Genomic DNA, 18,871 nt, shown 5'->3' with positions numbered 1-18,871 from the left:
CCTATCATCATTACACACTTAAATTACTTTCAACATGTTTTGTTTAATATGTATTATCAGAGAATTTTGAATCTTTCCGCATATTTCCACTTTAAAACTCTTAATGGGTCTCTCCTTGGGTACCCACACTTAACACCATGTCCTCTGGATGATGCTACACTAGTTTTTCTCCCACACCAGATGATGACCTTAATGAATGCAGGTACTTTGTCAGTTCTTTGGCTGTTTCTATCGCTTATTACATAACATAACATTCAGTCGATGTCCCATAACATTTTGTGCTACTGTGAGTTAAGTAGAATAGTATGATGTTACAAGACACTAGAAAGAACCCATGTGAACCCAATGGCTAAGTAAGTTTGATCAAACTCATCCTCAGTTTTCTCCTTTGCAAGTTGAGTAGGATCACAGACTAAGCCATATCAGTCTGGTTTATTGAAATGAACACTAGTAGTTGACCTCTTAGATAAATCACTGTTTTGTGGCTTACACTGATCATACCTGTATAGATAGTACAATTTTCTTCCTAGCATAGCCTCATGACTTACTCAGAACAAGAGATACAATGTAGCACAGATGGTTGTCTCGCTAAAGCATCTCTGGAAGTCAGGTGCTGCAAATCTGAGCAGTCTGACAAGCAATCTCCAGTTCTAACAGGTGCCCATCAGTTCCTCTTCTTCTCTTCTTGGTATGCTAGGCAGTGTTGACATTTATTGCATTAACAGGACACATGTGACATTTAAATTAAGCATTTATTTTCAGAAAAACTACTTTATGCTATAATATAGGCATATATTTGAATGACTCCTTTGAGGTTCATGGCCCAACTCTTACCTCCCCATTGTCCAAAGTTCATTTTACACTTTAAGTCAAACAAATGTCAACTACTGATAACATAATTACACAGGTCTGATTACTAAGTATTGTTCTTGAACTGGAAAATAATTTCAATATTTATTGGTAGTATTTTTTTTCTAAGGTTATTTTCTTATTTTTCACATATTTGCCATTTGTCCCTTATTTACACACAAAAATAATTTTAAAACTGCTGAAATTAGAAGCTTTGCTTTTAAGATAAAAGTCAGGAGCTCTGTAAATATGGAACAACCATCTAGACAGTTGTAATCCAGTAAAATAGTGCATAGAACACATAAGTAGATAAATATTTACTTTAAAAAAACTTGAAAGTCAAAGTGAAAAAATTAGAGTTATAGAGTTTTTGTTATCTCATAAATGTGAATAAAGGCATTCTTGAGAATCAGGTTCTTTTGGTGTGATATTATATAATGTAGAATTTCATCAGATGGATACTATGTTATATAATGAATTGCAAATATTACATGTGATTTTCTTCAATATAATGGCTTGAAAATTGAAAGAGATTTTTAGATTGTTTGATTTAAATTGGCAAAATAAAATATACATGAGTTGTACTGAAGAGCAGTTCTGCAAAATATTTACTTGAGGATAGGAGTAACAACTTTTCTGATGATTTACTTGGTAGAACATAAACAAGAATAAGCCATCATCCTTCCTCTTAGATTACCACCTAAATGGTTGCGGTTGCTTTTACTGGGATTCTGGCAAGAAATTAAGAGGGAAAAATTTTAAAAATGCATGAAATTTTAATTAAAAAATTAAGATGGGATCATTGAAATGTTCCTTACAAGTATAATGTTCATGTTGGTGGTTTAATTTAATTCTAAACAAATACAAAAGAAGCTAGTCATATCTAGCCTTTCTTCATTATTTACACTGAGTGAATATTGACTTACTTCTCACCTTGAGCAATGCTTTCTTCACTTCCTTGTTCCTCAGAGTGTACACCACAGGGTTTAAAAGTGGTGTCAGCACCGTGTAGAAAACTGCCACAACCCCATCCACAGCATCCTGGGAGCCTGGCCTCAGGTAAATGAAAAGACCAGGGCCAAAGAAACAAAGGACCACAATGCAGTGGGAGGCACAGGTCTGAAATGCTCTGTGTCTCCCCTCTGAGGTGCAGATCTTCAGGATGGACCAGACGATGGACACGTAGGACAGCACTATCAGGAGAAAGCAGCCCAAGGCCACGACCCCAATATTGACAAAGATCACCATCTCATTGACAGAGGTGTCTGCACAGGCCAGCTTGAGGATGGGAGGGGCATCACAGAAGTAATGCTGGATCTGGCTGGGCCCACAGTAGGGCAAACGGAATGTCAGTGTGGTCTGGACAGCAGAGTGCAGAGAGCCACTGAGCCATGTGCTGGTGGCCAGGAGGGCACAAGTCCTCCCACTCATTATGCTGGCATACCTGAGTGGGTGACTGATGGCCAGGTAGCGGTCATAGGACATGACTGTGTAGAGGAAACACTCGGTGCTCCCCAGGAAGTGGAAGGAGTAGAGCTGGGCCACACAGCTGGGAAAGGAGATGGCCCTGCCTCCTGGTGACACCAAGGTCATCAGCATTTTGGGCACAGTGACGGTGGAGAACCACATGTCAATGAAGGACAGGTTGATCAGGAAGTAGTACATGGGGGTGTGGAGGTGGGAATCCACCTTGATCAACAGCAGGATAAGGAGGTTCCCCACCACAGTAAGTACATAAATCACCAAGAAGATTCCCCAGAGGGGGATGTCCATTGCTGGTGCATGGGGAAGGCCCATGAGGAAGAACGTTGTGACGAGGCTCACGTTTGTCATTTTCCAAGCCTTTTATGTCTCTCCCTATGGGAATAGAGAGAGCACCCAGCATTTAATTGAAAACTGAAAACCCATTTTCGTGTGTCAACTTCATCACCCCATGGTAGATAATTCTAGAGTCAAACTCAACTTTGCTTGTTACAAAAATTATTTGGTAAAGATGATAGAATGATTTCAACATCATCCCCCCCACCGCCCTCACAGGCAAACAAAGGCACATGCACACAAACTGAGGCACACACAGATCTATGCAGTAGAAAGTCATAGAAATCCATTGTACTACTCTCTGGTTATATATCATAAATGACCACAAACTTAGCAGCACAAAGGAAATGCACATTTCCTTTCTTACAGTGCTTGAGTCAGGTGAGCTGGGTGTTCTGCTCAAGGTTAAAATCAAGATGTCAGCTAAGTCTGGAATTTCATCTGAGGCATGGGTTTCTCTGTCAATCCAATGGAGATTGTTGGCAGAATTCAGTTCCTTGCAGTTTTAGGACTGAGGTATCTGTATTTCTTGCTGGCTGTTAATAGGGATCCTCAGTCCCAGTTTTAAAGCCCACCCGCAAGTCCTAACCACCCTAACCAAGCTCTAGGTTGCCAGCTTGATGTCCCATCTGATAACACAGCAACTTACTTCTATAAAGCCAGTAGGAGAACCTCTCCCAGTTTGCTGTGATAAAGTGTGATGTAACAGAACGCATCATGAGTGATAACCCATTATAGTCACAAGTCTCACCCATACTCAAAAGGAGGCAACGTAGCAGGGAGTCGGGGAGTGAACACCATGGGGCAACAATGAAGGGAAGGGGGTTTGGGAATTCTATTTTGTCTCCAGAGTTCATGTGGTAACTTAATGAATTCAGAATTTTATTGTTGATAGCAATGCACACTTCAAAGGTCTACACTACAGCTGAATAATTGTGAGGGAGTTGTCATATATAACTTGATGCCAGTGATACTAGTTGAAATGTTACAAGTATTATAAATAAGATAATAGATGTGATCCTTAATAAAGTATTGGCACTTGGGAGCTGCTCAAAAAATAATAATGAATTATACAAAATGGTTGCCTTGTGATACAGAACTGCCTGTCTAACTATCTATATATTTATCTATCTATCCCCCAAACTATCTATAGAGAGGGGGGAATGAGAGGAAGAACAAATTCTCTTTGTGCTGTGAGACTTCTCAATTTCAAAGCTAGACCTTTGAGGAAGGTTTCATCCCCGGTATTGGTGTCTCATTACAACCACCATCTGCTTAGAAAAGGATTTCCCTCAGTAGAGGTTGGGAAACTCAACTCCATGACATGATCCCCGTGTTCTTCCATTCGATTCAGAAAATACCAAGCCTTGTACACTGCTGGCTCCATACTTCTTTTACACTAGGCTATCCTTTATTAGGCCCTAAGAACATAAAATTAATATGTGTTCTCCCAAATCAATCCATTGGTAGTTTTTTAACATATATCCTTCCATCTTAAATAGCTAGATATTTTCCATTTCGCTTTGTTGGAGATAATATCCCTTCCTCCATCTTCCACTTCTCATACTCATAAATTCAGGCAACACCTTTATAAGAGAAAACATCTCCATCAAGGGTATGGCTCTTATTTAAGACCTACTACCTGAGACAGGAAGAACAGAACCAACACCAGAGGAATGGATGTTGCCAGCTTGATGTCAAGAAAAGTTGGAATTCTACACAATGAAAATTGAGACAGAATTGATATTGTAAAAATTTAACCCAAATTCATCTTCAGTTCATGATCATTATTAATTATTCTTTGAGAAAAACTGTGAAACTGGCTCCACAATATGAGAGAAGCCAAGATCCCTGATCCCAGCAAAGCTTAGACGAAATGTATCCTGTGTCTAGACAATGTGGCTTAAGTTACATCTAAGCTGTAATTTTCATGGGTGAAGGAGAGTGGGAGGTTCAGGCTTCCAGGTATGGAACGAATAAGCCACGGAAATGAAGGCACAGCATAGGAAAGAGTTGATGGTATTGTATAGTGACATATGGTAGCTGCGCCTGTGGTGAGCAGAGCATAAACTACAGAGAATGTCGATCACTATGTTGTACACCTGAAAACAGTGCGACATTGTGTGTCAAATATGCAAGCACACACAAAAAAATGTTAATCTATATTTTTCCAATAGGAGAATAAATAACAGAAACAAAATTATCATAATCACCTATATGGATATCAGAATTCAAAAACTGGTACAAATGTACCAGTGGGATCCCATACCCAGGGTATCTCCATATTCACATTAGATGAAATATGAACCTTTTCATCAGGTGAATTACAGAGTAGCCTGAGATTTAAGGCAGGACTATCGATTAGAGGTGTCAATGTTTCATTTGTTTGTCCATGTTGCAACAATTTTGTCCTTATTTGTAGGTTTTTAATTAATAAGTGTGTGTGTGTGTGTGTGTGTGTGTGTGTGTGTGTGTGTGTGTAAAGAGAGAGAGAAACAGGCAGACAGACAGAGATGGGATACAGAGTCATAGACAGACAGAGTGTCAACGTGAGACTTGATAACCCAGTGTAGAAAGATGTCTAACAATGCCGAAGCATCTTATCTCTCAGGGAAAGTTCAAGAGGGGAAGAAGAGAAACTAAGAGAAATCTACCATTTTAAGAACTCACCTTACAGTATGTGATTCATTTCCATATAAAACTCATCTGGTTTTTTTCTTCCAATTTTTTACTATCATTTTTGAGACTGTAGTCAAGTTATTACTCAAAGAACAGACATACCTGTGATTCTTTCGTGAAAGTGGCTCATTTCTATTCAAGGACCAAACTAGTTAAAGAGCAGGGAATGGAAACTAACATGGCTAGATGGGTAGGAAATTAACTTATTTTGGTGATCCAGGGGAAGGATTCCTCTTGGGTTTCCAGGTTCCCTTGATGAGCAGAAAAACAAGAGCAAGAGACTAATGAAAGGTTTTTAATAATCATGCATAGATGTCCCACTGTGTTTGCTTTTTGAACCCTCCTGAGAACAGTTCATGTCTCTCTGAAACTTGTATTTACACCTAAGAGGAAGGAAGGAGGACACAGTTACCTGTTCCCTCAACAGTGATGCAGATAAACACACAACTGCTGGCTCTCAACTTAAACTTGTCCAGAATCCATACATGGTCACCACCTGTCCCCACTCTCCATCTCAAGGCAACTGTCTCTTCCACCATCTTTTTAAGCTGTGTTTAAAACATGAAAGTTTCTAACCTTTTTTGGTTGTTTAGAGCTTTAGAGTAGTTTTTCTTAAGGAAATACCTAAGGATACCTATTTCCCACTAGCACATGTAATAGATTGCATTGCTGTTATAACTTTTATGGTCTTATAAGCCTGTGTAACACCTGACATATTAAACTGGACCTTAAGGGCACCTGGGTGGCTCAGTGGGTTAAAGCCTCTGCCTTCGGCTCAGGTCATGATCCCAGAGTCCTGGGATCGAGCCCCACATCTGGCTCTCTGCTCAGCGGGGAGCCTGCTTCCTCCTCTCTCTCTGCCTACCTCTCTGCCTACTTGTGATCTCTGTCAAATAAATAAATAAAATCTTTAAAAAAAGTGGATCTTAGTTTGTAAATAAGCTTTTCATGCACTACATTGATTTCTTTGTTTTAAGGTAATAGTCTTTTTCTCATTGGTTTGTCAGAACTATTAAAATTAAGGTAACTAATTCAAGTTATTAATATCAACATATCTTGCTGGCTTGGATGAAGGAGAACACTTCCTCCCCCATAGTGTTGGTACAAATCTGTATAGTTACAGAGCCTTCTTTAGGAAAGCAATATGACAGTAGTTACTGAATTTAAGATTGTGTGTGCTCTTAATTCCAGTAATTCCACTCCAGGAATCTATTCATGATTATAAAAGCACCAGGATATGGTGTCTTCATTCAAACATGCATGTTGATACATGGTTTCTAGTGGAAAAACAACTGAAAGCCAAGTGGAAAACCCTAGAAAGAATAAATCATGGTGTTGTTACATCCTGAAATCTTAAGCAGCTACTAAAAGACTGAGATACACCCATTCCAATTAACTCTGGGTGGCTTTCATGGGATATTTTCAATGGGGGAGGGAACATGATGCCCAGAAGTGTGATTAACATTGTCTCATTTGCTTAAAGCGAATAATCACAAACCGTATATTACAAAGACATAGAGAAAGGGGTAAAAGGATATGAATGAGATTATTAATCTGGAGTTGAGAATGGCGGTGTGAAAAACAGACACAATTTTCAAAAGATGAAAATACTAATATAGCATATGAGATGTAATCTAATTACTTTAAAATTTTATTTGTTATTTTATACACAAAAGCCAGAAATAAAGGAATTGAATCTTGATCTACTGACCTGTATAGGGATGCTGATATTATATAGTTTAAGTAAAAAAGGAAGCTAAACAAAACTTTATATTTCAGTTGAAACACATTTCCCCACATACTCTCTCTCTCTCTCTCTCTCTCTCTCTCACACACAGACACACACACTCTCTCTCTCATGTAAGAAACCCCTAGAAAAACCAATGAATCAAACTTGGAGGAGGAACAGGAAATAGGAACAGGCAGAATAATTGCAGAATCGTGCCTAATAAATATGTGACAACGGCCCACTGACATTTCATGGAGGGCTCCAGTCCACAGCGGCTTACCGTCACCCCAGGCATGAACCCCTTACCACCCTGCAGGATGCTGTCACCCTGCCTTTCCAATCTCTGTGTTGTTAACCCTGTCATGGCCATCCTCTGAATCATCCTCTCTCTCATGTGCCTTTTACTGCCCTTGCTTCTGACCCAAAGTCTAAGTTGACATAGCAATTGCTCAAGTCTAGATCCCATGTCTGTGTCCCTATTTGCTGGAGGGAATGGGAAAGCATCTGGTACTGCTGTTTCTATAGCAAAATGCAGCCCCAATTACAGGAAGAGGGCTTAAATGAGACACAGCCAACCTGTGAACAAATAAGTATGCCAGTAAAGATCCATGGCTGTGCACTGCAATGACTGCACACCATCTGTATACATCCTTCCCTGCCTACTTACACACACACGATGTCAGCACCAACTACAGCATGACTGTATGCCTCGTGTCACTCCCTTCACACACGGAGCCGTTCTGAAAAATCACCATTTATTCCATCCAGATCCAACTCTATCATTGGTTCTGAGGCAAGTCTAGTTCAACATCGTGTGCCCTATAGACAAAACAGTAAAATTACCATGAACACATCCTAGATATAATAATGGACTGAATGGGGGGAGGAAAATAAAATATGGAAACACACACATACCAAAGCAATGTAGAAATACATGTCAAAGGTACAAGACTTATTTTGCAACTGGCTAGGAGGGAATAGCTGACATTAAGGACTTCTGTCTTCTTCCTCACATTGTCTCATCAGGACACTCAGCATGTCAGTGTCGTCAATGGGATGAATCACAACATTGTTTCTGTAAGACACCACCATGGGGTGTTTTTGTTGTTGTTGTTGTTGTTGTTGTTGTTGTTGTTGTTGTTTTTAGGATTTTATTTATTTATTTGACAGAGAGAGATCACAAGTAGGCAGAGAGGCAGGCAGAGAGAGAGAGGGAGAAGCAGGCTCCCTGATGAGCAGAGAGCCCCATTCGGGACTCGATCCCAGGACCCTGATATCATGACCTGAGCCGAAGGCAGAGGCTTAACCCACTGAGCAGCCCAGGTGCCCCAAGACACCACCATGTTTTGATCTTGCCAATATATTGCTTCAGTCATTTATGATTCATTTTTACATCTGGATGTAGTCATATGCAGGGGCTTCTCATGGAATTACCTAGATTCACTATCTGGGTAAGGAAGAGAGCAGAGTAGAAAAATTACTACCTTATGTGTTAGTACAAATAAATTTTCAGCAGGGGGAATACAAGCTAATAATTCTAGAATTTTATGTTGTATTACAGGCCAGATATTTTTCATCATGTTAGCTGGTCAAGAAAATGAAACCTTGAAAAGCCCCCCCGCCCAATGTGGAAATAGACATGCCAGGAGGAGTTGTGTCCTTCGTCCTATGTCAGTCCATCACATAGATCCTTGGAATTACTTATTTGGTACTTCAGGAGTAAAATGAAATAAAAGAAACTTGAGCACAGTACAAGCTGACATTGCTAAACATTATTAAGTTGGACTAGATTTTGTGGACTAACCTAACTCACCACAAGGCAACTGGATGACCAGAAATGTCACTGAGGTGGCAGTTTGTTTCCGTAGGCTCAACTACTACAATGTGGTTTGCATATGAGTGTGCAGGGCATCTGGCCTATGTTCTATTTCCCACACACCAGCTCCTATTAGCATGATGTCACCGGTATAGTTACCCAGCATAATACCCTGTGGGCTCGTGAGTGAACAAAGTCACTACAGTGAAATTGTTACATAAAAAGCATGATCCAAAACTATACCTATCATGTATGTGATAAAAAAAAATTAGCTTTCTGTAAATCCATACAATGTGTAGGGAAGGATTTCTCTTTAAAAGACATAATTAGGTAGAAATTCTCAATTTTGTTGTGGTTGAATTATCAAAAGACATTATAAAGACAGAGAACAGCTAAGTTGCACATTGGGTATATTTACTACACATAAACTAAATGGGGAACAAAAAGTAGTAGTAATTGTATTATAGATAAATATATATAAATCAAGAGGTAAAGGAAATAAATAAATGTAATAAGCAAAAGCATATAGAGTTTTCAGAGAAATGGAGTATAAGAAAGGTAGGAAAACCAAAGAAACATGCTCAACTTCCTTAGTAATCACAGAAATGCATATTTAAACTATGATAAATTTATGTTATCAATATTAGATTTTTTAAAATGTGTCATCTATGAGTATACCAAGTACTAGCAAAAAAGTGGACCCCATGAGCTCTCTTACCCTCTAGTTAATGTGAATATCAGTGTGGACACGAGATCTCCAACACAGGTACAGGTCTACACACTGTGTGGTCCAGCAGACCCTCTCCAGGGGCCAACATAGATTTTGTACATGTGTGTTTCCTACCATGTATAAACATATCCTTAGCAGCTCTGCTTACATGTAGCAAAAATAAATAAATAAATAAATAAATATTCACAACGCAAGGGTTGTTTGGAAAGAGAATATTGTGAAAGGAGAGAGAGATGAAAAACAAGCTTTATTCATAAAAGAGAACCATAGAGGTTAAAAAAAAAAGATGAATAAACCACAGCCATGAAAATCAGTGTCTCAAAAACATTCCTTTTAGGTAAGAATACTGCTATATGATTCCATTTATATGAAATTCAAAATATGAATGAACCCATATTTGGTGAACTGTCAAAAGAAAATCAAGGGAAGGAGTAACAAATTTCAGGATAGTTATTACCTCTCATGGGGAGAGCAGAGGATGTCATGGAAGAAAAGGACAAAGATGCTTCTTGGTTCTTATAACATTTTATTCTGAAATTGGATGATGGTTATGCACATTTTTTATTAGCATTTGTATATGTGTATTATGTATGCATTATATATACATCTAATTTGTAAAACTTTCAGAATACATAGGTGTACATTAAAACTTTCATATGTTGGGGGTGCCTGGGTGGCTCAGTTGGTTAAGCAGCTGCCTTCAGCTCAGGCCCTGATTCCCTGGTCCCGGGGTCGAGCCCCCCATCCGGTTCCGTGCTCGGCAGAGAGCCTGCTTCTCCCTCTCCCTCTGCCTGCTGCTCTGCCTACTTGTGCTTTCTCTAACTGCCTCAAATAAATAAATAAAATCTTAAAAAAAAAAAAAAAACTTCTGTATATTGAAAGTTTTAATGTACTCCTACATATTCGGAAACTGTTTCCAATTAGATGTCTCTCTCAGCTGGAGGTGCGGCAGTGCCAAAGGCTGTGCTGGTATATTCTAGCAGGACCATGTCTAGATCTGGAGCTGTGAGATGAGTAAGGACTTCATTACTACACTTGCAACTCTCTCGTTTGCACTTGTCCTACTGCAGTTAAGTGGGGATGACCTAGAGATTTCCATCCTGAATCTTTGAATCTTTGATAATTGTCTCAATCTCTGTGATCCTCTCCAAAGACACAAAAGATTTGATGACTACTTTGTTGGAAGTGAAGAGCCCCAGGGCTTCCATGTGCCCCTCTCTATCAAAACACTCCCTACTTACTCCACAGGCAGGAAGCCAATGTGAGGGTTCTTGAAATTGCTGAAAACACCAATTGCAACTCCCCGCTGGTGAGCTAGGAAATATTGCAAGCTAATTTTCTGGTCTATAGTTTGCCCAGCTCTATTCCGCTCCTCTATTCTCATAGATGGGGGATTCCTTATCATCTATCTACACAGATTTGTAGGAGATTGTTTCCACTACTTTTTTTCTTAAGATTTTATTTATTTATTTGAGAGAGAGAGAGTGAGAAGGGGAGAGAGAGCACAGGAGAGCAGAGAAGTCAGAGAGAGGAGCAGGCCCTTCACCGAGCAGGGAGCCTGATGCAGGACTCCATTCTGGGACTCCAAGATCATGACCTGAGCTGAAGGCAGTTGCTTAACCCGCTGAGCCACCCAGGTACCCCTAGCTCAGTCTCTTACTTGCCTATTGGAAGATCAAGACATTTCTGTCTGAAACAGTGTTGCCAGTCCTAGGAATTTACTCTTTCAAGCTGAGTGAAATTCAAAGGGGACTTTTAGGTAATTAACATATGGCACTCATGTAACATTTTTGGTTTTAAAGTGCTTTCAAATTCCATCTCCACATCTTTATGGGATAAACAAATAAAGCAACTTTATCTCCAATTTACAAGAGAGAGAAACAGGAGAAGTGGTCCTTCCTGTCAGCTGATCAGGTAGGTGTATGCTCTCGGCAGGATCCTGTGCTTCAGGGACACTACCAGCAACCGAGCAAACTTCCTGGAAAAGCCCTAGCTCCCATTTTGCTATTAACAAAGCCCCACTGCGCCTTATTTTCATGCAAGTTAATTGCCCCTGAAGGGGGAAGCAGAAGTGACATCAGCCCCCACGGGGACTACAGGAAGGAAGAAGCTGCTTTCCAGAAAGAGACTCCAGAGCTCAAGGCCCACAGACATCGCAGCCAACCCTTTGAACAAGGCTACAAAGAGGACAGATGCGCCCAGAGAAGTGTACGAAACGAGCACAGCGACAAAATCAACCTGGGGCATATCGGAGAGCCCAGGGCACCTGCCCAGCTCAAAAAGGGGCTTCCCCAAGAAACAGCAAAGAGCAAGGAGCTGAAGTAAGCAGAAGGCTATGGCCCTATGGCCAAGTCACAGGCAGGTAGAGACCATGAGCAGAGAAGACTCCAGAAGGCAGGCAGAGGTGGAGTGATGGAAACTCTTCTGAGATACATACTTATTAGAAGGCTGTGAGAGGTTGGGAACAGAGAGCTCAGCCAAGATCTCCTAACAGCCTGGGCTTTACAAATACATGGTGGGGAGGGGAGGACCTTTATGCTCTGCTCACCAAAGACCTCTCAGAGTTTTCTGACCCAGATGAGTTTCAGCCTCTAGCTTAAGCCTAGTTCAGCTCATCCAGGGTTTGGAATGGCCAGAGAATGCTAGTGTTTGAGTACTAATGTCCTTTTCCCCAGAACTGCATGTGGAGCCTGCTTCTTTTCCCATCACACAGATGAGTCTATCGTAAGTTGATAATATCATGTGATCCTGACTAAATTGTACACATCATGTAACTGGAGAAGTTTTAGTTTCTAATGGGGAAAGGAGGGTATTTTTTGGATTTCCCAGGGGAGAAATTATTATTTCTATGCAGAGAGAAGAAGAAATTATAAAAATGAATGAAGACAGAGATGGCAGGGCAGTGGGGAGACAAGAGAAAAAGAACAGAACAAAAGGGAATTTAGGGTTGCATGAAAATTGATCTTCTATGTGTAAGAATTAAATTTAAAATGTGAATTGATATGGATGCAGGAAAGATTGCGATTTCTTCTTTGGGTGGGAATCTACACCACCTTCTCTTCCCTCTCTTTGTCTCTCTCTGTTTTTGTTTTGTTGTTGTTGTTGTTGTTGTTTTTAACAAAGGAGAAACTGAGACTAAGAATATTAAGAGATTTGTTCAAAATAATTTAATTAGTAAATAATGACCTTTGGTTGGAATTCTTATGATTTCAGGAGCTACATTAAGACCTAAGTGATACTATCCTGGATTCAGTGTCTAGATAACAGGGACATCCAGACAGAGAGGAATACATTTCTTCTATAGGATTTAAGACTTTTTCAATTTTTCAGTGCAAGGGGAGCCTAGGTGGCACAGTCAGTTAAGCATCCAACTCTTGGTTTCGGCTCAGGTGGTGGTCTCAAGGTCATGGGATCAAGCCCAGTGTGGGGCTCTGTGCTCAGCATGGAGTCTCCCTCTCCCTCTGTCACTCCCTTCCACTCTCTCTCTTTCTCTCTCTAAAATAAATAAATGCACCTTAAAAAAAAAATTCAGTGAAAGATATGCCACAAACATGGGATGAAAAGAAAATGAGACAAAGTCCCTTTGGAACTCATGGTCTAATGGGGTAACTTGGGCATCCAGAAGGGCAAATGGCTGCATGTTTTGTGAGCCCAGGGAAACGTGAAGGACGGTGGAGGCCACAAAGACTGACTGACAATTTCGGGAAACGGGAGCAAAGGCTTTCCTTAGTAGATCACACATGAATGAGATATTGAAAGATGAGTAGGAAATTTTCAGGCATCAGCAGAGCAAGGCCCTTCTAGATTAAAGGGACTGATGCCAAAGGAAACAGAAAAGAATGTCTGGCCATAGCACAAATTTGTGGGATGGACCACAGACAGGGGAGGCTGGGGAAATAAGTCGACACCATATTACAAAGCTCCTTGTTCTCTAGGCCATGCCAGTAATTTTACACTGTGCCCTTGGATGCTGTGGTGCCGATGAGGTTGGTAAGCAAGAAAATGTCTAGGAAATCTCTAAGAATTTTCTCTGAAATTCTTTCAGAATAGATTCTATAGCTCTATGGTGAGAGATTTAGTTTCTATGTGGTTTAGATCCTTCCCGAGGGGGACCACCTGTCTCAGCTTGCCCTGAACTCTCCTAGGTTTAACAAGGAAAGTCTCATGACCAGGAAATTGCTCAGTCCCCAGAAAGCCTGTTTGCATTAGCAAGAGTAGTCTCTTCAGCACTGACGAAAATTGGGAGGGATAAGATCACAGATATGCCATGATTGGTGGCATAGAAGGAAGTAGCCAGATGGCAGCCATAGCTATAATGTTGGGTCTTCTGCCCATTCAGGGTCCAGCGGGAAACCAAATCTCATTCCACACCCTCTGAAGCCTTCTGAATGATTCTGGAAGGTGACATGTCATTTGGAATGCTTGTCTCCACTTGGTAAACAGATTATTAAAGCAAAACTGAGTGGAAGGAAGGTGACACTAGAAAGGATCCTCTCACATGAGCCCTAGGCATCTGGAAAAGCTCTGGTCATGTCCCTTATTTCTACCTTTCCCTGTGGCTGATGACAGTCACCAGGAGTCCCAGGACAAAAGGTCTTTATCATGCTGCTTCAAATCTGAGGACTGAGATCTGCTATGGGACAAGTCTTGGGAAGCTACGGGTTCACTTCAGACCTCAGGCACAAATGCAATGACTGGATTTGCCTGATAATGAGGACCATACCACATGCTTTGATGGAAAATGATAGTCAGTGTTGATTGAGTGCTGTTATGGATTATGTGATTTTATTTAATCCTTACAATAGTCCTGTGAAATGGGCACAATGATTGTCCCCACTTATAGAATTAAGCAAGGAAAGGGGAAATGGGCTTTTCCAAGTTCACCAACAATATAAGTGGAAGAGCTAGGATTTTTAATTCTGGTCTGACCTCTAAGGCCATGCTCTTAGGATATAATACATGCTTCCTTAGTGACAGACAGACAGACATATGGATGGGTGGATGGATGGATGGACGGATGGATTGATGGATCAATTGAAAGATAGACTGCACTTATCCAAAAGCAGAGAAAAAAGATGACAACAGGTGCCTTGTGGATGAGATTTTATATTGCTTCACTATCATGAAAAATTTTAAATGGCATGTATATTTTTGCAGTTAATGAAAATGGTTATTTCTACCCACAGTGTTATTCAATGTGTAGCCCAAATAATGCATGTTTAAAAATCTCAGCTGATTTTTATTGGGCACATCTACGTTAGGAAATATGATTCCAACTCTTGTGCTGTTAAATAAATAAGCTGTTAATTATCTCTCTAGTATATGGATCAGAGATCAAAGTGAAGGAAAACAATGGGATAGCCATTCCTTCAGGGATCGGTTTAGGTTTTATATGACTGTACTTCTTCCTAACATGAAGAACTCTATATACGGTCTTTCCTTCAGTCTCCTGTCACATAACCTGACACATAGGTTTTAACCTGACATAACCTGTCACATAGGTTTTAACCTTGGAAAAAACTCTTGCTCCCTAGAACCCAGCAAAATCCCAAAATCCTTGGTGGGTCAGGTGGGTAGGGGTGAAGGGAGGTTGGGTGTGGGGATGACAGAATGATTTAGAACAAAAGCTGGAGCACAATCTCTCTCTTTCTGAGACCCTTCTGTGTCCATGTTTGGGAATGACAGAATATATGCTCCATGCCTAGAGAATTTAATGGCCTTGAGCTTTCCCTTCTGCTACTTCTTCCAGCAGATGTGAACAGCAAGGAAATGCACAGTGAAAACCAGACTTCTGTGTCTCACTTCATTTTGGTGGGTCTGCACCACCCACCACAGCTAGGGGTGCCACTCTTCTTGGCTTTTCTTGTCATCTATGCCCTCACGGTCTCTGGCAATGGGCTCATCATCCTCACCGTCTTGGTGGATACCCGGCTCCACCGCCCCATGTACTGGTTCCTGTGTCACCTCTCCTTCTTGGACATGACCATCTCCTCTGCCATTGTCCCCAAGATGCTGGCTGGCTTTCTCTTGGATAGCAGGATTATCTCTTTTGGAGGTTGTGTAATCCAACTTTTTTCTTTCCATTTCCTGGGCTGTACTGAATGCTTCCTTTACACGCTAATGGCTTATGATCGTTTCCTGGCTATTTGTAAGCCTTTACATTATGCTACCATTATGACCCGCAATGTTTGTAACTTCCTGGCTTTTGGCACCTGGCTGGGAGGCACCCTCCACTCACTTTTCCAAACAAGCTTCATATTCCGGCTGCCTTTCTGTGGTCCCAACCAGGTAGACTACTTCTTCTGTGACATTCCCGCCATGCTGCATCTGGCCTGTGCTGACACCACCATCAATGAGCTGGTCACCTTTGTGGATATTGGGTTCTTGGCCCTCACCTGCTTTATGCTTATCCTCACTTCCTATGGGTATATAGTGGCTGCCATCCTGAGAATCCAGTCCGTCGATGGGCGTCGCAATGCCTTCTCCACCTGTGCTGCCCACCTGACAGTTGTCATTGTATACTATGTGCCCTGCACCTTCATTTACCTTCGTCCTGGTTCTCAGGAACCCCTGGATGGAGTGGTCGCTGTCTTCTACACTGTCATCACTCCCTTACTTAACCCCATCATCTACACACTCCGCAACAAAGAGATGAAGGCAGCATTGTGGAGGCTGGGAGGTCGCAAAGATGTGCAGCCTCACTGACTCATGAGCCCCAGACATGCAAAAGACACTAAGATTTAGGACAGAGTTAATTGGGGGAGATTTAAGACAAAAAGGAAAGAAGCATCCATGCAGAGAGTAGAAGACTCCTAGGTGCAGAGATGGAGACTGGAATTTTTCCTGCTTTCAAATGTGATTTTTTCATATTTCTACCTTCAAAATCCAATGGGAATCAAAGCAACTCAGCAAGGATGGAAGCCTGCAGAATCCAAGATAAGTAAAAATCCACATAAAAAGTCTGTTTCTCTATGACATCAATCTGCATGTTTATTATTGCTTCTAATCCTCCAGCGGATTCCCATATTGCTTTTTAACATGTTACAAATAACCTTCATGCAAAACAGGAAGTTTGACCTTGACCTCAGTTATACAAAGTAGGTGTTTTTATTCCCATGTAGCTGTGGGAAGCTGAAGTCAAGGAAGAGAGTGGCCCTTCCATACTTCCTGTTCTCAGCCTTTTACTTTGACAAAAATGGTAGATGGACTTGAACTTGAGGAGGCAATTTCACCACACTGGGAGGGAGCTGTTCATGGGCACTGCATCACTACCTCACCAGTTCTAGCCTTCTCAGTCTGCACAGGGCTCCACCTTGATAAAGCTGAGGGAGGTATGTCAAGGATAAGCTTTCTTGCTCCACAAACACAGACGAGATCCCCTGGTGTTTCCATGGATATCAGTGAAACAGATCATAGGAGGTGGTGCAAAGAATGTATGCGCTACCACATTCTGGCATTTTCCTACAACTGTTGAGTATGAATGAGGAGCTGGATGGGATGGGGCATGGACCTGGCTGCAAGAGGATGACCTGAAGCCTGGTTTTCCTCGTGAGATGTTGCTAGTAGCTCGTGAAGGCCCTTCACTTCCAGGTTTTGGGACACAGGATGCGAGACACGGTTTCATTGTTTCAAATGTACATGAGTGAGTAAAACCCAGAAAGGATCACTATATTCTCCAGAATCAATTCTATTTGTTAAAGAACTATGATAATGGATAAGAACTGGTTTCTCTGGACCAGAAACTTTCAGAAATGGAATATGTGCTGTTCAACTCCAAAACTGTGACATTGTTGGCTGTTCTAAGAGAGTTTGTAGTCTTATGAGAAGGACATGCATTTGTATCTGAGCATAAAGATAAAATATCTGACTAGAAAATGATTAAGAAACAGCTGGTACAATTCAGTGGACCATAAGTACTGTAGTAGTTCAGGAAAGGAGCCTGAGAAAGAGCATCAGGTCTTTAGAATTTGTAAAGCTGACATCATGGGAAGTATTGGATAACATATGGGTTGAAAGTCTTGTAAAATTGAGTCAGTCAAAGGAAAGGAGTAGACAGAAGTTTTTATGTGAGGCGGGGGAAACAGAAATCCCCTCAGTATATTCCTAGGAGAATGTTCTAGAAAAGTCTAATCAACTATTTGAGGAGGAGCCCTGGGGCTAGAAAAAGGCAGTTGACAAACTACTGGGCACCTATACAAAGGACAGTGTAGTGGGCACTTCAACATCCCACAGGCCAAGAGGAGGCAGAACTGCCTCAGTAAGCCGCTGGGCCAGAACAGACTGCGGGGAAGTCAGAGGAAAGCAAACAGAAGGGCCTCCTCTCCCATTAAGGTCAATGACATATCATGAATGCTTACAACTAAAACTTAATTTGTTGTTTAATTTTTAATAGAGAAATAGAAGATACATTTCATCAATTTAAAAAAAAGACACCTAAAAAAATAACAAGGAACAAATTTTACTTTAGTCTCCACAGTTAAAAGAGCAGCAGAGCTGAGGGGTAAAGCTAAGTCTGAGTCTAGAGTTTGAACTCTCCACTTGAATGAACTACAGGAAGTGATGTTTTCCATGTAACTTCACCGCTAGGAAGGGTGTTTTGTTTTCAAGTGTGTTTTGAGGTTATCTAGCCTTGAGAGTGAGAAAAATAAAGCAGAGAGGGAAAGTACAAGCCTGAATGTTTCTCCAGTGTGAAAAATAGTAACTAAGAACATTCTACCGTTTAGTTTGGATAATAGTATGCTTTGCCTTCCTTCTAAATTTGACTTCTTGTTTTAAAATTTAAAGAACTCTCTGGCTTCCTATTTTAAAACTTAAGTAATTGATCCAAGTAGCATATTTTATTAGAGAAAGAAGCAAATTGGAAAATTGTATTAGCTTTCATTTCCCAAATGAATAGCTGATTATCACATTACCCTTATAAATACTTGTCATACACACAGACTTAATATGCTATCTTCTAAGTATGCTAAATTCTTACATGTACTTGACCTTCTTTCACAATCCTTTGTATATATATGTATGTGTATATATATGTATATATATAAAATGTGTATGCATATCTTTTATATATGTGTGCATATATGACACACACAGACAAAAATACAAATTCCATTAGTATGTTTGTTAGCACAAACTTTTTGAGTAGCTGCATTTTAAAAAAACCTTTTAAAGGGCACCTGGGTAGCTCAGTTGGTTAAGCGACTGCCTTCATCTCCGATCACGATCCTAGAGTCCTCGGATGGAGTCCCAC

At 40.8% G+C, this 18,871-nt stretch overlaps 2 protein-coding genes across 2 annotated transcripts; one reads left to right on the top strand and one right to left on the bottom strand.

The window, feature by feature from the left end:
- Positions 1 to 1,746: 1,746 nt before the first annotated feature.
- LOC116874363 (olfactory receptor 10G7-like) lies at positions 1,747 to 2,682 on the bottom strand. The gene has a single exon (XM_032869028.1). The coding sequence runs from the start codon at positions 2,680 to 2,682 to the stop codon at positions 1,747 to 1,749; it is 936 nt and encodes a 311-aa protein (XP_032724919.1).
- Positions 2,683 to 15,342: 12,660 nt separating this feature from the next.
- On the top strand, positions 15,343 to 16,326 carry LOC116874362 (olfactory receptor 10G6). The gene has a single exon (XM_032869026.1). It carries the CDS (start codon positions 15,391 to 15,393, stop codon positions 16,324 to 16,326), a length of 936 nt encoding a protein of 311 aa, XP_032724917.1. The 5' UTR covers positions 15,343 to 15,390.
- The last annotated feature ends 2,545 nt before the right edge of the window (positions 16,327 to 18,871 follow it).

The sequence above is a fragment of the Lontra canadensis genome, unplaced genomic scaffold (genome assembly GCF_010015895.1).
Source record: "Lontra canadensis isolate GAN:19392208 unplaced genomic scaffold, GSC_riverotter_1.0 scaffold36, whole genome shotgun sequence".
NCBI lineage: Eukaryota > Metazoa > Chordata > Mammalia > Carnivora > Mustelidae > Lontra > Lontra canadensis.
Note: the sequence above shows the minus strand (reverse complement) of the source record. Positions and strands in the feature narration are given on the sequence as shown.